This window comes from Amblyraja radiata, chromosome 10 (assembly GCF_010909765.2).
Source record: "Amblyraja radiata isolate CabotCenter1 chromosome 10, sAmbRad1.1.pri, whole genome shotgun sequence".
NCBI lineage: Eukaryota > Metazoa > Chordata > Chondrichthyes > Rajiformes > Rajidae > Amblyraja > Amblyraja radiata.
The window spans coordinates 35566949-35593614 of record NC_045965.1 but is presented as its reverse complement, the minus strand read 5'-3'; the positions used below and the strand labels follow the sequence as shown (position 1 = coordinate 35593614).

Sequence of the window (26666 nt, the reverse complement as noted above, 5' to 3'; positions counted from 1 at the left end):
TAGTGGGGTGAAAGGTGAGGACTAGGGGGACTCTGCCCTTGTTACTAGTGGGGGGATGGGGAGAGAGAGCAGTGTTATGGGGTATGAAGAGACCCTAGTGAGAGTCACATCTATAGTAGGGGAGGGGAACCCCCGTTCCCTGAAGAATTAGGACATTTACGATGCCCTGGTGTGGAACACATCCCGGGAGCAGATGCGGCGCAGACGGAGGAATTGGGAGTAGGGGATGGAGTCCTTACAGGAAGCAGGGTGGGAAGAAGTGTAGTCTAGTTAGCCATGGGAGTCAGTGGGTTTATAGTGGATGTCGATCAGAAGTCTATCACCTGCGATGGAGATAGTGAGGTCAAGAAATGGTAGGGATGTGTCAGAAATGGTCCAGGTGTATTTGAGTGCCGGATGGAAGTTAGTGGTGATGCGGATGAAGTCAGTCAGTTGTGTGTGGGTTCAGGAGGTAGCACCAAAGCAATCGTTGATGTAGCGGAGGTAGAGGTCGGGGATGGGGCCCTGGTACGCCTCGAACAAGGATTGTTCGATGTACCCTACAAAGAGGCAGGCATAGCTGGGGCCCATAGCTACGCCTTGTATTTGGAGGAAATGGGAGGAGTCAAACGAGAAGTTATTGAGGGTGAGGACCAACTCCGCTAGGCGGAGGAGAGTTTCAGTGGACGGGTATTGGTTGGTTCTCCGGTCGAGGAAGAACCGGAGGGCTTTGAGACCCTCCTGGTGGGGGATGGAGGTGTAGAGTGACTGGACATCCATGGTGAAGATGAGGGGATGAGGGCCTAGAGAATGGAATGACCGGAGACGACGGAGAGTGTCTAAGGTGTCTTGAACATAGGTAGGGAGGGATTTAACCAGGTGGGATAGGATGGAGTCAAGGTATGTGGAAATGAGTTCGGTCATTTTGGGTGATGTTTGTATAGTTTCCAACTTACGGACAAAATCGACTTAAGGATGTCCATAAAAATGGAACCCATTCATTACCCTAGGATAGCCTGTACATGGCTATTTGTGATCTCATTCTTCACCTACATGATCTGATAGAATGAATGCTTTCTCCTTGTCATTGATGAATCACTATGTAACAGTACAAAGTTTGAGACATTCCCACTGCTGCATCTGTATAATCCATGTTATTTTGGAATTTTAAATGCATGAAGACAGGCCATTACCAGCGATGCTGAGTGGAAAATCACCCACCACTTACAAGCATGTTAAACAAATACAAATTCACACAAAGTAACAAAATCATTAAACCTCAGTATCTTGGGAAGCCTAAATCTTCGGGGAAGGTTTAAACTTACATTTGCTGTTGTTTCATAGTTTACAGATTTGTAAATTACAGCTTCAATAACCATTATTAAAGGGAACACATGACATTAATGTGCAAGTTTCCAGTGATATCTAGAAGCGCATCAAGCTAGAATGATGTAACAAACTGTCTGTCTAGCAACATGAAAAATAAAATGTGGCCTTACATTTAGGAACCCCACCTGTCCTGACTGCTGGCTGGTGTCAGGGCAGACAAGTTGGACAAACTCCTTCAGGCTTTCCTGACTAGGGTGTGGATGATAACGGATGGCCGTGTGTGAGAAATAAGGACCTGGCTGCTGGATGATGGGAGACGTTGGAAAATGTAGAGTTGAAGCTGTTGCATGAGGACTTGCTGTAAAAAAAAAGAGACATGGTAAGCAAAATCAGCTTATATTGTTACAATATTAAAACATTGTTTTCAACATATAAACTATACAGATAAATGTCAATTTTAATTGCTTGATTTTAAACATCATTATAGGTTAAATGTTTTGCGAAAGTCTCTCATTTTGGAAGTTTCTTTATCCAACATTAACTTATTGAGAGAATATGGACAGAAACAACACAGAATGTTTTAACATAGAATACTGGTTCTTCAAATGGACAGAGACACGTGTGCACACAACTATTTATTATTTTACTGTAAGTTTGAAACTAATTATACTTCAACCTCAGTATAATGTGGGTGTTGGGGATATATTTGACACCTACGTTACAAGCTAATCATATTGTATGTGAAACTATCACTTATCTAATTTTCATCTTGGGGAATACAATAATTCCCAATGTGCATCCAAAACCACAATATATGTTGAGGTTTTGCTGTAATAATAGTCATCGTTGCTCGGAAGTTTGTTTCTAATTATAATTTTTTTCAAAGAATCCTTATTCTGACAATCACCACCTCCTGAAGAAAATAGAAAATTCAAGTCATTTGGAATAATTCCTTGTCTTTCTGGACATGTAATAGGTCACTTTGTTTTTGCGTTGTACAACTGAAGATGAAAAAAGCTCAACAAATAGACAGTTAAAGCCCAATGAGGAATTCAGGGAATAAAGAGGCTGCAAATGTCACTTCCGAAGTGACATGACCTTCAATTAGTGATATTGAACATTATTTCACATGACAGATAGGAGACAATATTTCATAACAAGAGACTATAAATCCAATCACACCCAATTTCAAAAATAACATTTGATTGGCTAAATAGCATCTGCAATATCTGTTGGGGGGAGCTAGAACACACTAGTTTTATTTTGCTATTGTTATAATGCCACCCAATACAAAATGAAACGTAACAACACATATGTGGCAATGTAAATATATAGAAATCCTGAAAGAATATTGAAATACAGTTGTACGGTTTGAGTGAAGGAACTGCAGAGCACATGTTATGATGATCAGTCATGGACAGAAAATATTAAACTCCGTTTCTCTCCCCACAAATGCTGCCCAGCTTCCGGTATATTTCCAATATTTTCAGGGCATTTTTCAGATTTTCAACAACCTGTATTTTGTTTGTTGAGCATGTTTGTTTAGGATTGCCAAAGCTTTGCAAAGGCTAATGAGAAGCTCCTGCTGAACTGTGCAAGATGTGGGGCAGAGAAAGAAAATACAGATGAAGATTAGTTTGTCATATATACTAGAATGCAATGAAATTCACATGAATCTTACAGAGTAAACAGCAGTAATGATAAACACAATAAATACAATGACGAGTACATTCCGGTGGGCGGCGCGACTCACGTCGCAGTGGCCTCTGCAGTCCGTCTGTATTTTTATTATTTTTTGTCTCGTTTGAATGTAGTTTTTTTTTGTTTTTTTTGTGTATGTGTGTGGGAATGTGTGTGGGGGTGGGGGAAACTTAAAAAAATCTATCCCCTGCACGGAGAACCCAACCTTTTCTCTGTCGGGTCTCCGTTGTCGTTGGGGCCTAGCACCGTGGAGCGGCCTCCAGCAGGAACGACCTGGGGCTCCAGTCACGGAGCTGCGGACCTACTCACCATCGCGGAGCTGGCCGAGTTCGGAGCGGGAGGAGCGGTGGTGGCGCTCGGCTGCAACCCGACCCCGGGGATTCGGAGGCTTACCGCAGGTCTGGCAGACAGGAACACCGGGAGCCCGCGGGTCTCTGCTGGGAGACCGCTTTTCGGGGCTTCCGCAACGGCGACTTCACCCGCCCGAGTTGCGGGGTTGAAGAGTAACTGGAGCGGGGCCTTACATCACCGCCCCGCGCGGCTTGGAATGGCTGCGGGACTTTGCTAGCGGCCGCCGGGGGCTCCAACACCAAGACCCGGAGCGTGGCCTTACATCACCCGGCGCGGCGTTAATGGCCGCGGGACAATTACCATCGCCCGCCGGGGGCTTTGACTTTGACTCTGACATCGGGAGGGGAATGGGAAGTGCAGGGGAGAGATAAGTCTTTGCCTTCCATCACAGTGAGGAGGAGATGCGCTGTGATGGATGTTTGTGTAAATTGTGTTGTGTCTTGGTTCTTTCTTGTGTGTATGACTGCAGAAACAACATTTCGTTTGAACCACAATGGGGTTCAAATGACAAATAAATTGTATTGTATTGTATTGTAAAACAGCAGAATGGTGCAAGATTGAAGCGTAATCCAAATTCGTGCAAAATACATCACAGTACAATAACAGAATAATCAAATGAAGTAGAGATAAGGGTAACAGTATGTGGCAGCATAGCTGGGAACGGGGTTATAATGGAGATGATTGGTTCAGGAGTCTGATAGTAATGGGGAAGACGCTGTTCTTAAGTCTGGACATCCAGGCTTTCAAGCTCCTGTATCTTCTCCCAAAAGGTAGAAGAGAAAAAAAGAAATGGTCAGGGTGGAATGCATCTATGATGATACTTCTAGCCTTTCTGATGCACAACTGGATGGAAGGAAATGATGAGATTGTGATGGTCAGGGCTGTGTTCACCAGTTGTCATACCAGGCTGAGAAGCATATTTTCTATAGCACATTTATGGAAGCTTAAGAAAATCTTTGTCAAATGCCAAATCTTTTCAAACGCATAAGAAAGTGAATACACTGATGCGTTTTCTCAGCAGAAGCTGCATTGATGAGGAGAGGATTGTATTCACCCCCTCGTTTCATTAAGTCAACAACCATTTTTTTTCATCCTGTTGACATTAAGGGCTCGGTTTTTACCCTTACACTATGACACAAATGTTCTTAATCTCTTCCCTGTACCTTGTCTCAACATTGCTTATCTGGCCAACGACAGTGGTATCATCAGAGAACGTAAAGATTACTTGCTCGATGCCCTGTACACTATGCGTCAGGGTGGAGGAAACGTTATGACCAATTCTAACTGATTGAGGTCGGCCGGTGAAGAAGTCCAGCAGCCAGATGGAGACCGATACCAAATTAATTATTTCAAACCACTTCATTATGGTCGATGTTAAAACTACTGGGTGGTAGTCATTGAGACAGGTCACTTTATTTTTCTTAGGGATTACACTGATGGAGGTTTCAGATTCAGATTCAGATTCAGAAAACTTTATTGTCTGTCGCAACAGAAAATCTTCTTTGACGCGGCTCCACATACAAACATACGGGAGCAACGCGCCGCGAGTCGCTCACAGAGTAGCGCCCCGCCCCTTGGGTTGTCAGCAGCGATAGAATAATAAAGAACACACAAAATGTAACACAAACATCCACCACAGCATTCATCACTGTGGTGGAAGGCACAAAAATTTGGCCAGTCCTCCTCCACTTCCCCCCCGTGGACAGGACCAGAGTCCAGAGTCAGTCCAGGATCGGCTCTTCCTCACCGGAGACCGCGGCTTTAAGTTGTTGTAGGCCGCAGGCCGGCGGTCAAGATTTAAAGTCCCCGCCACAGCCAGAAGCACCGTAGACTGCAGGGCCGGCGGTTGAAGCTCCCCTCCAGGGGTGATGGTAAGTCCATGCCGGCCCCGCGGTAGAAGTTGGCCGCGGGCCGGCAGTGATGGCTTCTTCTTCCCCCGGGTCCCGCACGAGGGCTGTAGACGCCGCACCAGCTGGAGCTCTGCAGACCGTGGCTTCAGGCTGCTGGCTGCCCCGGGCCAGCGAAACGGAGCGCTCCCCTCCAGCGAGCCCCAGCGAGGGCTCACCCGCTCCACATCGAGAGTCCACGCTGCGCCCGCCGCTGAAGCCCCGGGCGCGTCTCCGGGAAAGGCCGCGCCGATCCTTGATGTTAGGCCACGGGGGAGGCGACCGGAAAAAGTCGCCTCTCCATGGGGGAGGCGACCAAAGCGGTTTTCCCCTTACCCCCCCCCCCCCACACCACCCCCAACACAAAACACACCGAGAAACACAAAATACATACTTTAAAACACACTAAAAATAAGAAAAAGTTGAAAAAAACTGACGCGCTGCTGACAAGGCAGCCGCCAGAGCAGCGCCCCCTTTCCTTGAAGCAGATGGGGACAATAGACTGTTGTAGTGTGAAGTTGAAGGTGTCGGTGAAGACTGTGGTCAGTTGGTTGATGCAGGTTCCAGAATTCATCCGGGAACTCCATCTGGGCTGGCTGCTTTCCGAGAGTTTACTCTTGTAAAAGCAGAACTGACTTCTGCCTTCAGAGTTTGAAGAAGGGTCTCGATCTGAAAGGTCACCCATTCTTTCTATCCAGAGATGCTGCCTGTCCCAGTTGAGCTACTACAGCATTTTGTGTCTATCTTCTGCCATCGAGATGTATAACTGATCTCTGAATTCCAGATCAGACTTGTAGCGCAAGAGAATTTATATAATAAGAAAAACCTTTCTTTAGTATTTTAGAATTCTTCAAGTACATATTGCTGCCCAAAAATATTATATACTGAGAATAATGTTATTGCGTCACGTATCATATAAATGAAAAAAAGTTTACCGGTTATACTTATGATAAAATGCAGTAATATGATTCAGAAATCAATAATTCTGAACATCTGAAAACAATTATTTCTAATGGAATAAATTTTGAACACTGCCAAATATTTTAGAAGTTTTACAATTCAACATATTAGTTTACACTTAAATATTTTCATGGAGTAAACTGGAGATTAGTTAATGTGCTACAGGGACCCTGAAGGGATTTCAGAATGTTACAATCAGTGCTCTTCCAATCATATTGTAAAATATTCCTTTTAATTTATTTTTTTTCCCCTCATGGTTTGGTTTCCATCAGATGTTGTCTGAATTTGATGCACAGCATGCTATTCAGCATTATAAATAGTTTAAACAAGTCTACAAGATCCAGTTGGAAAGACATTATTTGGTCATTCTCCTACCAAAAATAAGAAGTTGCATGACTGAAGAGACAAGAATTGATTGTATGCACATCATTTGTATTATGCTGCTGCCCTCCACTCACCGCTTTTATCCAGACGCATTGCGGTAACCCTGGTCAGGATTTTACAGGTGCTTGCCCCTTACTCATGCCTTCTTGGGTTACATTATAAGTTAGCCAAACAAGGCAAAATAAAATCCTTTAGTTACTCTACAAAAACATCTCAGATTGGTGTGAATCGAAGAAGACGCATCTCTCCACTCACTCACTACTAAATTCAACTTTGTTATCAAATGCACGTTAGTTGTGGTGCCATTGTGGTCTGGTGGACTGACCTCTTTCTTATAGATGCTCCGACAGCAGTCCAAAGGCACCATCTCATACCTTCCTGTGGACTACGACTCCACTAACAAAAACATGCCAAACCTTCTCATCTCCCATCTTATCTCCTGTAAGGATATCATCTTCTCAGTTTCTCTTCCGCCACATCTGCTTTCCCAGTTGAGGCTTACCACTCGAGGACATCTGAAATGTTGTAGTTGATGGAGCCCTCACACACATTTCCTACGTCTGCTTTCACACCCCTTTCCCAGACAGAACAGAGATAGAATTCCACTGGTCCTCAACTTTCACCCCACTAATCTCCATACCCAGCATACTATTCTTTGCCTGTTCCAACAGGATCCCACAACCAGTCCCATCTTCACTTTTCTCACCCTTTTTACTTTCAGCAAGGACCACTCTCTCTGTGATTCCCTGGTTCCTCCACACCCACCTATCTCTGTCTCCTGATATTTTCCCCAGCAATCGTAGGAGGTGCAAAACCTGTCCCTACGCTTACTCTCTCACCACCATCCAGGGACCAAAACAGCTCTTCCAAGTGAGGCAGTAATTCACACACACCTCGTCCAACATTCAGTGCTTGTGACGTGGCCTTGAAGGACGAGGCAACCATTTTGCAGATCACCTGTGCTTTGTCCACATGGGCCCATGTGGACAAAGCTTCTGTTTGTGCATCATCTCAGCTCTCCTTTCCATTCCCACTCCGACCTGTCTGCTCTTGGCCTGCTCCACTCCCTGGCTAGGATGTGCCCCAATACAAACTGGAAATAAACAGGATTCCATACTGTACATTGATAGGCTACAGTCCATAGGGATGTACACTGAAGCAAATGAATTGAGTCGCTAGTCTATCTTTTTCTTTCCATTCAAAGAAGCAGGGACTACAAACGGCGGTCAGCATCATAGTTCACATACTTCCAAACAGCAAAGCCATGAGGAGGAATAAGGTCCGTGGAAATTAAGCACCTTGAGTCACTTCTTGAGACATATCGGGAACTTGGAATTATTCATGCCTATCGATATCATGCAGTGACTCCAGCTTCAATGGTGATGCAGTTAGACTTTACCCCAACACTCTTTTGGACTGTCAGTTGCTGCTTGAGCTGAGCAGGTTTCAAATTGCTGTTGCTCTCTCCCCTAAGGGAAATTATAATAGCCAGCAGCACATGTGGAAATGGGAAATGTGTAGCATCAAGGAAATAATGTCTTCACATTGCAATCCTAAACTGAATTTAAATGTACTGCTGTAAATTATTTATACTGCAGTAATATTTCCCATCTTGTTTCTTGACCAAGCAAGGCATAAATCATTTTAAAAGTGCTATTAGATATGAAAAAAAATTATATCAATGCTGCATCCATTTGTCGATAATGGCTGTACGGTATATTATAGAGCCGGTTAGGTCACACGTTTAAGTAGGAAACACTATTTATGAATTAAAACTTCTGGGAATCTAGCAATTAAAAAAAATCCTGCATTCTAATCCAATAACAAAGTATTTAACAGTGAGACATAGATGTCTAGAAATTGGATTAAAGTGTATTAAACCTGGGCAGCACAATTAACCCACTCCTATTTGCAGATTCAATCATGATCCTCCTACAAATGTGCAGGCACATTCGAGTTGTGTGTTGTGGTGAAGATCCCCATCATTACCACCACAATTTGCCACATCTGTTGGTACATTCCTGTGCTAATTGATGCCAGGGCTCCAGCATTCTCTGCAGAGCCACAGCACTGCTGTGTTAGTGGGAATAACTGATGGAGCACTGCAGAGGAAGAGGATTTCAATATGGACATGGACTGTGCAATACTGTTTGATCTACAGACATGGTTATGGCAGAAATCATGCAACATGTCCGCTACTCCAGGTGTGCCAGAAGGAACTAAAAGGTGCGGTTTGCAGTTGCATACGAGGCAGCAGCAGTGCTTGGGATGATTCAGTTCATCCTCTATGTCCCACTGCCAAACTGGAACAATGGCTTGAGGTATCACATGCTTCTTCAGGATAAGTCAAAGTAAATGCTCTCATTTTATTCTGCCTACATTCTGAATTAGCTTCAACACTTCCCTTCCGCTGCCCACCATCATCTTCCTCCATCCTAGACATCCCCTCACAGATAAATAATGGCAACCATTATTACAGTTGCACTGCCATCTCCTTTCTTTGCAGCTCTCTCTCTCTCTCTCTCTCTCTGTATAGTCTTTTCTTGCTCTTGCATAGTCTTTGACGGGATGGCACACAAACATAAGCTTTTCATTGACTTAGGCCATGGATCATGATGCAGTTGATGGTCTGATTAGTAACTTAGATCTGTAGGTATGTCTGTATCTTTACAACACATCCTTCCCTCAAATCAATTAATTATCTCTAAATGTACTGACCACTCTGCCTAACACCAACACGTCCTCACTCTTGCAATGCTCTGCTTTTTGTTATTATCAATCCTAAGCCTAGGGACCCTCAACTTTTCCCACTCCCCCTTATCCCAATCAACCCTACCCCAAGAGAACCACTCAAGAGAGGAGAGATAACTTATGTCTGTCACAGGCAAGTGGCATCGTAAGGATTGAGTAAGCTGGATAAGAGCCTCATGTTTCATCTGGAGAGATATTGGACAGTCCTGATTTGCAGCCGGACTAGAGAGATAGTGAAGCATGTCAGGTCACCTGTCAGGAAAGCCATTAGAAAACAATTTGATAGAGGATAGGGGAGCATGCATGGGGAAGCTGATATAGATAATGTGGAAATTCTTGCTGTATCGTTTGGCTGGCATGAAAGTAGGAGATGACAAGAAACATGGGGGAGTCTTGCAGGACCTTCCAGACTGGAAGTGGTACATACACTCCACAGGACAATGAGCGATGGAGCAAGTTTCAACTTTTGTGAGTGTTGGGCTAAGAGCACCCAGAGTCTAAGTGCCTCCTCTTCGTAGTCTGGTGGCAGGCTGCAGTTCTGCAAAAAAGTGAACCGAGAGCAAGCACAAAGAACTGCCTTACAGGTGTTTATTGTCTGTATTGGAATGGATCTGTTGACATATGCATGATCTGGTTATGGCAATTATAAGGGTCCAGTCCCAGAGCAGCTTCACTGCAATATACAACATGACATGGTGTCAGGATAGTCCACCAGTAGATTAAGGGCAATGTACACATCTGTATCACACACCGCCTTATTCTGACACTGTATTCGCCAGATAATCATGTCAAAGCTATCCATAGTACACACACGAAAGGTGACACAGAAAGCGGTAAGATTTATGAACGTGACAGCAGACAGGCAGCACAGTGAGCTTGAAGACTTTCCCAAGAGGAATCACAAAATGGTCTAATTACTCTCAATGTAGAGTTAGCGACATGGAAAGTTAACACCTTTTTTGGTTCATTTTCAACACTTGGAAAATCTGTTTTATCCTGCAAATAGCCAGCAGCTATGAAACAAAGCAATGTGGACCAATTTCACCAGACGATGCTGAAAATGAATGCTGTATGGCTTCTAATGTCACTCTGCACATATCCTGCAAATCTAAACTCTTGCATGTTATGTTATGCCAAGCATTATCACTGAAATTGCTGGATCAAATCATTTGAATTATGCAGCATTCAAATGCATAAATTCCATCTAAAAACAATGATTTGTAGTCTCACAGTTCCTCAAAACAAAACATTGTGATTAGCAACTTTTAGGTGTTTCTATTAAAAATATCTCACTGCTGCGGTTGTGTTCTAAAACATAAAGCAGCGCAGCCAAAAACATCGATTCACATTGATTGTGGGTGGTCTTTGCCTGACCCTCATGGAAGTTGAAACATGCTCCATCATGCATGGAGGCTTTGGAGAAGGTGCAGAAGGAGTTAACCAGGACAAAAGCATATACAATTATAAGAGGCAAAGATAGGGTAGACAGGACTTTCTTCCCCAGGGTGGAAATGTCAAAGATTAGAGTGCATAGCTTTAACCATATAACCATATAACAATTACAGCACGGAAACAGGCCATCTCGACCCTTCTAGTCCGTGCCGAACACATAATCTCCCCTAGTCCCATATACCTGCACTCAGACCATAACCCTCCATTCCTTTCCCATCCATATAACTATCCAATTTATTTTTAAATGATAAAAACGAACCTGCCTCCACCACCTTCACTGGAAGCTCATTCCACACAGCTACCACTCTCTGAGTAAAGAAGTTCCCCCTCATGTTACCCCTAAACTTCAGTCCCTTAATTCTCAAGTCATGTCCCCTTGTTTGAAACTTCCCTACTCTCAGTGGGAAAAGCTTTTCCACGTCAACTCTGTCTATCCCTCTCATCATTTTAAAAACCTCTATCAAGTTCCCCCTTAACCTTCTGCGCTCCAAAGAATAAGGCCCTAACTTGTTCAACCTTTCTCTGTAACTTAGTTGCTGAAACGCAGGCAACATTCTAGTAAATCTCCTCTGTACTCTCTCTATTTTGTTGACATCCTTCCTATAATTAAGTTGAAAGGGGCAAAATGTAAAGGAGATGTGTGGGGAAAGGGTTTTTTTTACAGAGTGGTGAGTGCCTTGGACGCAGTGTCAGTGAGAATAGGGCATGAACAATATGGGCAGAAGGGTATGTTCTTGTGCTGTACTGTTCTATGTTCTATCACACATCTCTCAAGTTTACTCCAGAGATGGTGCCAAGTTCACTGATGGCAGCAGGAGTTATAATTGGGGTGAGGACCTCAAAATGAGAGTGAATAACAACCAGGATTTCCAGCCTAATCTTTATATAACGAACATTAAACAATTCTGGCTCTGACTCTGATGTCCACCTTGTGTGGCCCCCTAATACTCGAAACTGGATAAATGGTCTTTCGATGTGGAATCAGAGAGTGCCCACTGGCTGTTTAACACTACTCCAAATTATCTTCAAAGGGAAAATGGGATTGATGGATGATTCAAAGGCTAGCAGAATAGTTAAATAGCAAAACTGAAGCCTCCTACTCCTTTAGCTTTGTCATCAAAGACATCACCGACTGAATGATAAGTGTGAGGTGCTACATCTTGGTGGGACAAATCAAAATAGGACGTACATGGTAAATGGTAGCGAATTGAGGAATGCAGTAGAACTGAAGGATCTAGGAATAACTGTGCATAGTTCCCTGAAGGTGGAATCTCATGTAGATAGGGTGGTAAAGAAAGCTTTTGGTGTGCTGGCCTTTATAAACCAGAGCATTGAGTATAGAAGTTGGGATGTAATGTTAAAATTGTACAAGGCATTGGTGAGGCCAATTCTGGAATATTGTGTACAATTTTGGTCGCCAAATTATAGGAAAGATGTCAACAAAATAGAGAGAGTACAGAGGAGATTTACTAGAATGTTGCCTGGGTTTCAGCATCTAAGTTACAGAGAAAGGTTGAACAAGATAGGTCTTTATTCTTTGGAGCGCAGAAGGTTAAGGGGGGACGATAGAGGTCTTTAAAATTATGAGAGGAATAGGCAGAGTTGACGTGGATAAGCTTTTTCCATTGAGAGTAGGGAAGGTTCAAACAAGAGGACATGATCTGAGAAATAAGGGACAAAAGTTTAGGGGTAACATGAGAGGGAGCTTCTTTACTCCGAGAGTGGTAGCTGTGTGGAATGATATTCCAGTGGAAGTGGTGGAGGCAGGTTCGATATTATCATTTAAAAATAAATTGGATACAATACAATACAATTTATTTGTCACTTGAACCTCATAGAGGCTCAAATGAGATGTTGTTTCTACAGTCATACACACAAGAAAAAAAGACCCAAGACACAACACAATTTACACAGACATCCATCACAGCGCATCTCCTCCTCGCTGTGATGGAAGGCAAAAAAACTTATCTCTCCCCTGCACTCCCCATTCCCCTCCCGATGTCAGAGTCAAAGCCCCCGGCGGGCGATGACAATTGTCCCGCGGCCATTAACGCCGCGCCGGGTGATGCAAGGCCGTGCTCCGGGTCTTGTTGTTGGAGCCTCCGGCGGGCGCTAGCAAAGTCCCGCAGCCATTGAAGCCACGCCGGGCGATGATGTAAGGCCCCACTCCAGGTACTCCTCGACCCCGCGACTCAGGCAGGAGAAGTCGCCGTTGCGGAAGCTCCGAAAAGCGGTCTCCCAGCAGGGACCCGCGGGCTCCCGATATTACTGTCTGCCAGACCTGCGGTAAGCCTCCGAATCTCCGGGGGTCGGGTCACAGCAGCGCGCCACCACAGCTCCACCCGCTCCGAACTCGGCCAGCTCCATGATGGTGAGTAGCTCCGCAGCTCCGCGACTGGAGCCCCAGGTCGTTCCTACTGGAGGCCGCTCCACGTTGCAGCCCCAACGACAACGGAGACCCGACAGGGAAAAGGTCGGGTTCTCCGTGCAGGGGAAAGATTTTAAAAGTTTCCCCCCCCACCCCCCACCCCCCCACACCCCATCAAAAAAAAATAAAAACTACATTAAAACGGGACAAAAAATAACAAAAAGACAGACGGACTGCAGAGGCCGCTGCGACGTGAGTCGCGCCGCCCACCGAATATATGGACGGGAAAGAAATGGAGGGTTAAGGTTTGAGTGCAGGTAGATGGGACTAGGCGAGAGTAAGTGTTCGGTACGGATGGCCTGTAATTGTTATATGGTTATATGGTTATATGGTTATATGAATGCTCAGTTGCTTCCTGCGATTCCTGAACTCTTTATTTCTGGCCCTCAGAGCTCTGACAGTAATCCAACTTGCACATAAACTTCCTCATTGGTTTGTCTTCATAATTTTGTGATTCATTTATCCGTTTTGCAGAAACTTAACAAAAAACAAATCTCATTTCAATTACACAAGAGAAATTCCACACAGATTAGAATACAATATGTACACAACTTTGGATTCAATTGACTTCAAAATTCAAGGAGCTTTTAGGCCTGTGTTAGTTGTCATACGTGCAAATTGCTGAAATGTTGTAAACTCTATCCCTGTAAACCAGTGGTTCTTAACCTTTTTGGCCCCATGACCCCATCAGACATTCTTGGTCAGTACCGTGACCCCTGAAACAAAAATGGAAAAAAACAGCCTGATTTATTAAAACATGTCTGCCAATGCTCAGTCAATGAGATGGCTGAAATTGCTTCGCAGCCATCAGGCGATCAAAACGAGGATGAATGCTCGACAGGCAGCACCTCATGTCAGCGTCGATCACAAGCCTATTGCGTACCTTCATTTTCACAGTTACCATGGCTGAGAATCCAGCCTCACAGCGATAGGTTGAGGGGGACTGGACCAATAGGGTCAGGGCCCTCTTTGAAAGAACAGGACAGTCCTTCACTTTCAGCCAAAACGTGGCGAGCTCTTGTTCCATGAAGTCACTCTTGAGCTGTGCATCTTCACAAACTCGGTAAAATTCAACCTTCGCCGTCACGTCAGTATTGCTGATGGCACCATCTTCAATGGAAAAGGGTCGGATGATCCTTACCACATCTGAAAGCACTTCTCGAAGACCAGGAGGGAGAGTCTTCATCGCTAAAGCATGACGATGTATCATGCAGTGGGTGAAGGAGACAAGGGGAGCGACATCCTTCACGAAGACTTTCAAGCCGGATCTGCAACTGACCATGGAAGGTGCCCCATCTGTACACACCCCGACAAGGCTTTCCCAGCCAAGCTCATGTTTGATGATGAAGGTTTCCAGCATTCTGAACACATCTTTTCCCCGATTGGTAGTGGCCAATGGCTCCGAGAACAAGTACTCCTCCTTCATGGCTTCTCCATCTAGGTAACGAACCTAGACTAGCAGTTGGGAACATCTGTTGTCTCGTCCAGTTGCAGTGAATACACTGGACTGCTCTTCACTGCGCTAACTACTTGCAGCAGAATATCATTACTCATATCCGAGATTTGACTTTTGACTGTCATTCGAAAGGGAAATCTGCCTGAACTTGTTTGACTGCTGTTCCCCCAGCACCAACTTTGCTGCTTCGAGAAGGCATGGCTTGATCAGCTCTTCATCGATGCTGTGAGGTTTCTTAGTCTGTGCGATTCGATAAGCAATCCGGGATAAAGCCTCCAACACTGCTTCATTTTGATGAGCGGAGTGACCCGTCAAATCGATGCGGGAACCATTGAGTGTGGCTTCTTTTCGTGCGAAATAGTCCACGCCTTTCCCTGCCAGGTTGCTGTGACAAGACTCCAAATGGATCTTCAGTTTGCTGGGCTTCATGCTCTCATGGCTCAAAACCTTGGCACAGATAACACATTGCGGCTTGACCACTGATTTTTGAACAATGCTTGTGAAGCCGAACTTGAGAAATTTTTCACTACACGGGCGCGTCTTGGAAGACATGGTTCACAATACACACAGTTCGTGTGTGTATAAGGAGGGCCTCAGAGGAATTTTATCAGTGGGTACAACGTTTCTTTCAGGCCCCCTTCCCTTCTCCATTAGTCATCCTGTTTTTATCCACTACGGTTTTATGCTATGAGCTGTCAGGCAAAGAGGGGTATGGAAGATGAGAGAGGGGTGGAATGGAGCGCTCTGTTGATTTTCTGCATTTGAGGCCTTATGCTCCTATACTCCCTCCATGATAAATATAAATAAATATAAATAAAATAAAAGGATCAGAAAGCACATTTGTTTTGAACATCGTTGTCTATGCTACAATACAGATAAGGAGAAATAATTCACATTGAAACATCCTTTTATATTTCAATGCAGATCAGATCATCAGAAGACATCACTATTAGTAAAAAGTAAAAAAAGGTATATAGGCTTAGTATTTACTTTAAATAAAGAGCGTTCCTGGCCTTTTTTGTGAAAATTTTCATATCACAGCATGAAAAATTATTTTTCTGGCAATGTTTGATTCAATACTTAGCCTGGCCAAATCCACACAACATTCCTGAGACATTGTAGACGTTAAATAATTCTTAATCAGCTTGAGTTTGCTAAATGACCTCCCGCAGAAGCTACTCTTGCTGGAGTTGTTAATAGTATTCTTAAGCTAACACAAACATTTGGAATCAGGTCACTAAGTCTGTACTCTATTAACAAGTTCAACAGATTTAATGGTTTTAACTGTGCATTTACAAAATTCACCCTTCCACTAACACACACACTCAGACACACACTCACTCACCCACTCACATACACCCACCCACACCCACCCTTACTCACACACCCACCCACCCACACACAACCACTAACACACACCCACTCGCACACACCCACCCCAGAAAAACCCCAAACGACCCCATGGGGTCACGACCCCCAGGTTAAGAACGGCTGCTGTAAACCAGTGGAGCCTTGAGTTTAATTTCCTATCTTTCTGACAATTTCAAATTTAAATCCATCCATCTGGTTTCACTTCTCCCACAGTATTGAAATACCCCAAAGTCACAAATTGTATGGTTTGCTTTGTGATGCACACCTCCTCATCTGTCTTCTCAAAACTCCTCTTATACTCTACATCTAAATAGGACCATCTTCTCTTCATTCCACTCTTCTTATTCTAATCATAGCCATAACATTTCTAACACAGGCTGGTATTTCCACTTTAGATGCTAAAAAAGCCTCGCTGGTATCTTGTCTTAGTCTTCTCTTCTCAAATCACCATGCTGCCTCTTTGTAACGTCATCTAAAGACAACGGAATCTACAGCCACACTCACCACTGAGCTCAGCTCAAAATTGAAGATACAGGTAGACACAAGATAGACACAAAATGCTGGAGTAACTCAGCGGGACAGGCAGCATCTCTGGAGAGAAGGAATGGGTGATGTTTTGGGTCGAGACCCTTCTTCAGACTGATGTCAGGGAAGAGGGAGATACATAGATAAGGAAGTGTACGGTGTGAAATCAGGACAAAGGGAATCGAGATCAAGGAAAATGTAGAATTGATCATTGTCAGCTGGGTGAAGGTAACAAAAAAGCAAATGGAGATAAAGCAAAGCAACGACAGGTGCTGTTTTACAAAAAAGACGCAAAGTAACTCAGTAGGTCAAGCGGCATCTCTGGAGAACATAGATAGGTGATATTTCGGGTCGGGATCCTTCTTGAGATCTTCTGACTTATGGCCCTGTCCCACGGCACGAGTTCATTCCAAGAGCTCTCCCGAGTTTGCCCTGATTCGAACTCGGAGATTTACGGTAATGGCCGCTCGTCGGTACTCGGGGCTCTCGTGGACATTTTTCAACATGTTGAAAAATCTTCACGAGTCTTCCAGAGCTTACCTGCCGTTAGCGAGTCTTCCCGAGTACCTGCCGTTTGCGTTACGAGCCGCTAAGAGACGTCCCCAAGCTCCGACGTACCTGCTACGTTCATTCTCCGTGCTTACCACGAGTTTGATTTTTTTTTAAACTCGGGAGAGCTCTTGGAATGAACTCGTATCGTGGGACAGGGCCATTACTCCAGCAATTCATGTCTTTTGGCTTACTATTATTGCTGCTTTTCCATCATCCAGCCTGTAATGAGCCACACTGAAGATGAAACCAATTGTTTTTGCACTCACTTTGACAACACCAATTTGCACATAAATAAATAGTGCTTTTAATGTAGTAAAACATTCCAAGACATCACAATTTATCTTTCTATCCATTGTCTCAATTTGAACCACACTATTTATAATCTCACCATTCTATTTGGCACGGAGCTATGGTTTAATCTTTATTTCTCTTGCTTTGTACATTTGTACATCCAGTTTTATACATTGCAAATTCATGGCGCTGTCTTGATTCTAATCTCATTTTTCCTCCTTGGTCTGCATTCTGAACTATACAAAATAATTCTCTAATTCTAATCTCTTAAAACCTTTCCATTTTAAGAGGACAATTAAATCACCTCAACCACATGATTAAAGGGAAAACAAACCAGGTCTATGGTAAGTGAATACCTTCTATGTGGGTGGAATAATAAATGGTCTCTTTGCAAAGCATGGGAGTGCAAATGGCATCGATGGAACTCCAGTAAAAATACAAACATGACAAATACACATTTTCCAATTTGAAATAGTTATCTGTGGAATAGTTGAAACTATTCCACAGATAAGGTTACAACCAATTGATTTCTCTACCTTTAAGTAATCTTTGCTTTCCCTCTCTCTCCATCTCTCCCCCACACTAGTTCTCCAATTAGTTTCTCTGTCCTTCTGAATAATTTTACTGTTTGTATGCCTCGTTGTCAACTTTCCTTTTAGCCAACAATGAACTATTCTACATTTCCTTGATCATCATCTGCTTTGATGTGTAATTTTCACACCTTACATTATCTTTGTGCCCTTCCATAACTCCAGTTTCCCTTCCCCTTGACAGTCTGAAGAAGGGTCTCAACCCGAAACGTCACCCATTCCTACTGTCCCGCTAAGTTACTCCAGCATGTTATGTGTATATTTGGTGTAAACCAGCATCTGAATTTCCTTCCTACATAAAGCTGTATTAAGGTTAACATGCCTGAATAAAGCTGATCCTATTATGTGTCTCGGTTCCAAATCTAATGGCAATCATGGAAACCAGAAATTTACATTCAGATTTAGATTTGTAAAGGAAATGAACCTGATGTGCATCTTCTTTCCAGAGACTAGCTGGCCTAGACCAAGAGGCAAATGGCTACATGATAGCCAAATGATAATGTGTGCATATTTCCAAATCAACAAAAATCTTCCAGAATATAAACTAATGGAACGCTTCCAAACAAGACCTGACTATTACAAAAAACAAATAAAGTATTTTTATCATCGAAATTGAGACAAAATTTGTACTTTATTTTACCAGTTTATTTTGGAGTTATTAATTACTATACTTTTAACATTCAATGTGTGTCAAATGTTTGGATGCGAAGGGACAAAAATGTGGTCTGAGATGCCACTTCTCCATCTCTTTAGGGTACTGGTGCCTTTTCAACCCACCAGAGACAAGGTTTTTTACATCTGTAGCGGGGACACTTTAGAACTTGCCAAGCATAGAATTACTACATTCAAAACCTCATAAAACACACATCCATAAAACACACACCATCAACTAAGCATTACACTTCCTTTCATTCATAATCCCTATGTTTGCCCCTTTTACATGGGGATTAGGGAGAAGCCATCCCATCAATAAACATTGTCAGTTTGGTTTGAAAGGCAACGCATAACTGGAGGCAATTGTGGAAGATTCAACGACATGGTGAACCATTATCAAGGAACTCAGTTCACTCTAGCCAAAATTTGGAGAAGCAGAAATGAGATATAGTAGGAAGTATGGCTTCAAATGAATACTTATCAATCCCAAATCTTTCTAAATTATTTTCCATATTATTTCATAATTTAACTCTGGCAACACTAGCAGAAAACCTGATGATGACAGCATAAAAAGAGCTCTGCTGAATCCTTCTCCCACCTGCCCCTTTTTGGTGGTCCTATTTCATCAGCAGTTTGGACAGGTCAGATGTCTACCTTCGCTCTGATGCCTCATTTCAACACAGAATATTGGGATAGTAGGAGCAGCTTGTGGAAAGGTTAGCAACATGAGTCCAATCTTAGGGGAGAGTTGCATCACAGCAGTCTCAGCATGGTGGAGTCCCGCCACAGGTGTATATTTTTGGATTTTTATGCACTTTGGCCATGAATAGAATACCATAGTTGGGGAATTCCCCTAAAACCGGTATCATGTAGACGGCTCCATTACACTTCACCTTTGTAGTCATAATCAATGACACAAGATTTGATTTGGTGAAATGTTTTTTTTGTCAGAAAGGGACAAGGCAACCTTCAACCCTTTTCCTGCATATCTCTCAGAAGATGTATTGAAATAATATATTGCATGACCTTCACCTCCAGAGCTACCTCCCGTCACCCAGTCTCATTTTGACAAGCACACTGACTGAGAATAGACACAAAATGCTGGAGTAACTCAGCGGGTCAGGCAGCATCTCTAGAGAAAAGGAATAGGTGATGTTTTGCGTCGACACCCTTATTCAGAAGGAGAGTCAGGGGAGAGGGAAACTAGAGGTATGAAAAGGTACCAAGAACAAATGAATAAAAGGTATGAAAAGAACAAATCAAAGCTGGCGCCGATGATCAAGGAAAGGTGGAGCCCTCAATAGTCCAAATCATCAGTGCTGGCTTTGATTTGTTCTTTAAAAACCTTTTATTAATTTGTTTTTTGTACCTTTTTTCATACATCTAGTTTTCCTCTCCCTTGACTCTCGATCTGAAGAAGGGTCTCGACTCGAAACGTCATCTATTCCTTTTCTCCAGAGATGCGGCCTGACCCACTGAGTTACTCCAGCAGTTTGCATCTATCTTCGGTGTAAACCAGCATCTGCAGTTCCTTCCTACACACACCGATTGAGAAACTGCAGGAAGAGCGAGCTTGATGAGTCTGCTTCGATCCACAATCTCTCTATCTGCAGACCATCCCCTTTGGAAGAAAGATGTCCTATGTGGATGAGCACAGAGTGAGTTAACTCCAGTGCACATTATCGTTACTTTTCATGGCAATAATATACTCATTCTAAGTTCATTCCTAATAACGTCAATGGTGCCAGAAAATGTTCCAGCGGAACTAGCAAGTCTCAGTACAGTAAGCACTTAGGAATGTGCTCAGTGAATTCAAGACTGCCATCCAGAATCCCAAGGATCCTTCAATTGCTTCTATTCCACCAACTGTAGTGAAATGATGGTCAATCCTACAACCGATGGCAGAGCTGGGAAGGTCAAACTAGAATTTTCCAGACTAAGAAAATTGCAGATACCTTCATGTCAAGTGCAATATAGATGCATGGTAAGGTTCCTTTGACTCTGTCTTAACTCACTCCAATTGTAACCTCACAACACTGTGCCTGTGACATCCCACATTAAAATTGAGAATCAATGCCAAATAGCAGGCAACTTGCACTGCTGACTTTTGCAATGGATGGAAGGGGTTCAAACCTGCATTTAATGTAGGAAACTTCAATCCCTTCATTTCTGGGCTGAATGTAAACATATGTCCAACTTGGTAAACAGTAAAAGACATTGTCTCAATTAGATTTATGTTGGGGAAGAATGTATCTGCCAGTCTATCTGTTTACAACATAAGTTAAACCTGTTCCTCATGTAATTCAGACAATAATTTCCTTTTAAAGGTGTTCTACCTTGGACACACTTTTCACATAATTGTAATTAAATATGATTTACAGAGTTCAAGCAAAAGGAGAAACAATAATTTAGATTTGTCTTCAAACCGCAGGTAAGAGTTAAAAGACAGGGCTGAAGTCCCAAAGAAATAACTTAAGCTACACTTTCTTTTCATTGTACCAAATGCATTGTGGCAGCCACATTTGCTGCATCTGTGAGCTGTCGTGCCAGATGGCAGTAGCAGAGAGGACAGAGAATTGCTGATGCAGCACATCGCCCCCTCTTTTTCATGTTTAAAGCAGTAAGATGACACTACATAAACAACATAAAAGCTAGAAGTTGGGGCTACAGTAATTCACTTAACATTTGGATGATTTATGGGGCTGTCACTGCAGTGTCTTGAAGTCTGTAACTCAAAAGGTTACAGAGTAGATGTTTCATTCAGTCAGTTGTTATTGGCTGTTGAAGTGATGTTTTCATATTACTTGGGGAAAGAGAAAGTGGGACGAGTTGATGAATGCCAGAAAACCTACTGAACAGAATATATATCAGCAACAAAATACCCGCCTTCCACATTTGAACATTTTTTATACGCCTTTATTGCAAGGGGGACGGAATATTAAAGTAGGAAAGTTATGTTATAGTTGCTGTAGTCTCTTCATTTCTGAAGGGATACACATGCACCGAGGCAGTTCAAAGAAGGTTCACTGGGTGAATTCATGGGATTAAAGAATTGATTGAGAGATTGAGCAAACTGGACAACTGGATTCAATAAGATCGCATACGCTAAACATTGGGAGTGCCAAACATGATGAGTATGAGTACGCCATCTTATTGAAACATAAACTAAACTGAGGAACTGAACAGGCTGAGAGGAAATTTCCTCTTGTGGAGAATCTAGAGCTGGGGGCAATATTTGTGAATATTTGGAGATGAAGAGAAATTTATTTCCTTAGAGAGCTGGGAATCTTTTGAATACCTTATCCCGGACAACTGTGGAGCCTGAGAAAGACATATGTCTGGATGACAAAAGAAACAAAGAAAAGGGGAATAGACGGGAAAGTGAACTATTTCTTGTGTATTTCTTGTGTAATTAAACTTCAGCCAAACGTTTCGATTTTCACATTTTTAAGCAATTTGAGCTGTAGGGAAAATAAACTACAGGAGAGGGATGTCTACCATAGGAAAGTGTTTTTTTTTCCTTTTGTCAGTTTCATATAAATGTGTACATTACGAATGTAAATTATGTATTCATGCTGTGATACATTGAACAAATTGCCCCTTTGATTGAATTTCTGAGAGTTACTGGGCCAGCCATGTAAATAATAAAAGCATTTTGTCCGAGATGTCATTATTCTGTGTTTTGCTACAGGATTCTCAGACAGAAATGCCCATTCATAATTATGTTACCGTGGAATGATATTAGCACGTGCAACAGGTTGTGGAGAAATAATCAAAAATATAAACAGAAATTGCTGGAAGAACTCATCAGGTCAGGCCACACCTGAATTTTATCATAAGGTCACACATCATTTTAAAACAATCAACACTCAAGCTTAACTATGTCAAATGTCATTACATTAAACATTTTTTTTTCTCAAAAGGTTAGCACTAAATTGACATGTTGTACACCTACAAACATAGATCCACCCACAGCCTGTTTTGTACAGTTGAAATCAGAACAACAGTGGTGCTGATTTCAGAAAAGGTCAGATAGATGGGATGGGAACACACTACCCACACACATTTTCTTCAAATCCAGGGAAATGGAACTTAACAGTTTCATCAAAATGATAAGAACTGCAGATGCTGGTTTACCAAAAAAGACACCAAGTGCTGGAGTATCTCTTAAGAAGGGCCCCGATCCAACACATCACCTATCCATGTTCATCAGAGATGCTGCCGAACCCACTGTACTCAGCACTTTGTGTCTTTTTTTCATCAAAATAAAAACTTGGCTGAAAGGTTAAGTTATGACAGCAGTTTAAAAAGATTCATCCGGTATGCATTTGATTACAGAAGATTAATAGGTGATATAATTGAGGTGATTAAAAGGATTACAGAATTATATTAGGTAGTCAGGGAAAAACCATTTCCTCCCGTGAGAGAATGTGAGAACAAGAGGGCGTAACCTTCCTGTGCCCTCCATAATGTTTGGGACAAAGACCCATCATTTATTTATTTGCCTCTGTACTCCACAATTTGAGATTTGTAATAGAACAAAAATCACATGTGGTTTAAGTACACATTGTCAGATTTTAATAAAGGCCATTTTTATGCATTTTGGTTTCACCATGTAGAAATTACATCAGTGTTTATACATAGTCCCCCCATTTCAGGGCACCATAATGTTTGGGACACAGCAATGTGTTGTAAATGAAAGTAATCATGTTTAGTATTTTGTTTCATATCCTTTGCATGCAATGACTACTTGAAGTCTGCGATTCATGGACGCCACCAGTTGCTGGGTGTCTTCTCTGGTGATGCTCGGCCAGGCCTGTCTTGCAGCCATCTTCAGCTTATGCTTGTTTTGGGGCCTAGTCCCTTTCAGTTTTCTCTTCAGCATATAAAAGGCATGCTCAATTGGGTTCAGCGGGTGATTGACTTGACCACTCAAGAATTTACCATTTTTTTGCTTTGAAAAACTCCTTTATTGCTTTAGCAGGGTGTTTGGGATCAATATACAATAGACAATAGGTGCAGGAGTAGGCCATTCAGACCTTCAAGCCTGCACCGCCATTCAATGTGATCATGGCTGATCATCCACAATCAGTACCCCATTCCTGCCATGTCCCCATATCCCCTGACTCCGCTCTCTTTAAGAGCCATATCTAGCTCTCTCTTGAAAGTTTCCAGAGAACCGGCCTCCACCACCCTCTGAGTCAGAGAATTCCACAGACTCACAACTCTCTGTGAGAAAAAGTGTTTCCTCATCTCCGTTCTAAATGGCTTACCCGTTATTCTTAAACTGTGGCCCCTGGTTCTGGACTCCCCCAACATTGGGAACATGTTTCCTGACTCTAGCATGTCCAAACCCTTAATAATCTTATATGTTTCAATAAGATCCCTTATTGGAGCAACAGGAGCGAAGAGGTCCTTCTGCAGTTGTACAGGGCCCTAGTGAGATCACACCTGGAGTATTGTGTGCAGTTTTGGTCCCCTAATTTGAGGAAGGACATTCTTGCTATTGAGGGAGTGCAGCGTAGGTTTACAAGGTTAATTCCCGGGATGGCGGGACTGTCATATGCTGAGAGAATGGAACGGCTGGGCTTGTATACTCTGGAATTTAGGATGAGAAGGGACCTTATTGAAACATATAAGATTATTAAGAATTTGGACACGCTAGAGGCAGGAAACATGTTCCCGATGTTGGGAAGTCCAGAACCAGGGGCCACAGTTTAAGAATGAGGGGTAAGCCAACGGAGATGAGGAAAAACTTTTTCACACATTGGGTTGTGAATCTGTGGAATTCTCTGCCTCAGAAGGCAGTGGAGGCCAATTCTCTGTATGCTTTCAAGAGAGAGTTGGATAGAGCTCTTAAAGATAACGGAGTCCGGAGATATGGGGAAAAGGCAGGAATGGGGTACTGAGTGTGGTTGCTCAACCATGATCACAGTGAATGGTGGTGCTGGCTCGAAGTGCTGAATGGCCTATTCTTGCACCTATTGTCATTGGCACAACTTTGGTCATCATGTTGATAAATAGCAATAAAGGTTTCCAAAGGTGATGCAAAGACTGGAGGAAAGACTAAGTGCTGAGCACTCTCTTATATCTGCATTAAGGAGGCAATTACAAACACCTGTGAAGCCAAGTATCCCAAACATTATGGTGCCTGAAATGGCAGGGGGGGGTGGGGAGACTATGTATAAACATTGCTGTAATTTCTACAAGGTGAAACCAAAATGTATAAAATTGGCCTTTATTAAAATCTGACAATGTGCACATTTACCACATGTGATTTGTTTCTATTACAAATCTCAAATTGTGGAGTACAGAGGCAAATAAATAAATGATGGGTCTGTCCTAAACATTATGGCGGGCACTGTAAAATTAGAGCTGAACTATTTAGGTTTGTTGGCAGCAAGCATTTCATTACACAAAAGGTTGGTGAAGTTTGGGACTCTTCACCAAAAAAGGTGCAAAGCTGGGTTAATTGAACACTTACTAAACACGACAGGTTTTAGTTGCCAAGGGTATGAAGGTTAAACAAAAATCTAGGTGTTGGAGATTGAATGGTCATGATTTTAAGTTTCACAACAATTGTTGCATGTGATTTTTAACATCGTGATACAACAATTCAACAATCGCCTCTCCTGTGTCAGGTATGGTGATATGGAAGAATCTGAATCCTTTACAGATGTTGATGCTGCAGTTCACAGCAGCAGCGTTTAACCTCGTCACTTGAGGATATACTGCAATCAGTGCTCATTTATGAGACTATATTTCAGAAAAATTTAGTTCAGGAGTTACACAGTGTCAGCCCGATGCAAATCAGTTTTTCCATGGAACATATATTGAGAATGATGGTGGTGACAAAGTCTTTAGTCAAGGTATTCTCTGAAGGGCAATGCAGATATATTTATTAATTTTGAGGTGAAACAGCAAAACTGGAAAAATGAAAAGACTAAGAAAATATTGGATTGTCTGAATGAAAGCGTGAAATCTGATTTGTTTTCTTGTGAAATAAACTATTGTGACAATGTTGTACTTAGTAAAAGCTTTGAATATATTGTATTTATTTAATCTGTCTGCTTTGCATTCGGTATGAAGACAGGCCTGTCTCTTCAGCATCTTACAAGACACCAACACATGTAATTGCAATTAACAATCACAACCACCCCTCTTCAGAAGTTTGTTGTGGGCAAACAAATTTACCCAGCCTTATTTATCATTCGACAAGGTTAGTGTAATAAAGGTTTTTAATTATGTTTTACCTTGTAATTTTGACCTATAGTATAAAACTATGCTAGCCTGGGTTCCCAAAATAAATTCTCAGCAGGAGAACCTCCTGTTAATCTATGATTTTGCTCCTTCAAGAAGTGCAGTGGAAACAAATATGAAAACATTTTGTTTCCACTGAATAGATTGGTCAGGTTAGTAATGACTATCTCTTAAATATATTATCTATCAACTATACACAGAAAAGACCAAGGTTTTTTTAAATTAATTTATAGAATATGAGTATCTCTGACAAGGTTAGCATTTACAGCCTATCTCTTATTGTCCTTAAAAAAATACTGGTGTAATCCACCTTCTTGAACCATGAGTTTGTTTTCCAGTCAAGTGCACTGCTTTGTCCTGGATTCACAGCATCCGTGGCTTTAAAAGCTTTTTGCTTCATTTTTCACGATGTTTTGTTTTCTTTTTTAATATTATTTTTCAAAAGTAAAATAATCTGTCAGATTTATTGGTGAAAAAGCAGATCACAAAGGGTAAACATCAAGGGATGAAGTTACTACCTATTTGCTGAACTGATTAGATGAATCCTGCTTTGAGGAGATTCAGAACATATGAACAATGGATACTGTTCGTATTGATTAAAAACAGAAATACAATTCAATAATTTATTACATTAGTGATTTTTGCAAAGTGGTCATGGAATTAAGATGGATTTGGGCACAACAGAGATGGAGATATGGTTGTAAGGCAGAAATAAAATGATAGAAGTGAGAGGACGTTACTGGGAC

General features: G+C 42.4%; 1 protein-coding gene across 10 annotated transcripts in view; it reads right to left on the bottom strand.

The window, feature by feature from the left end:
• nfia (nuclear factor I A) overlaps nt 1-26666 on the bottom strand; it is a 508421-nt gene that overhangs the window by 60902 nt on the left and 420853 nt on the right. For all 10 annotated transcript variants that reach the window (XM_033028530.1, XM_033028539.1, XM_033028528.1 and 7 more), the window contains one exon: nt 1479-1666. In XM_033028530.1, coding sequence (XP_032884421.1) covers nt 1479-1666 — 188 coding nt within the window. The remainder of the gene's footprint in view (nt 1-1478; nt 1667-26666) is intronic.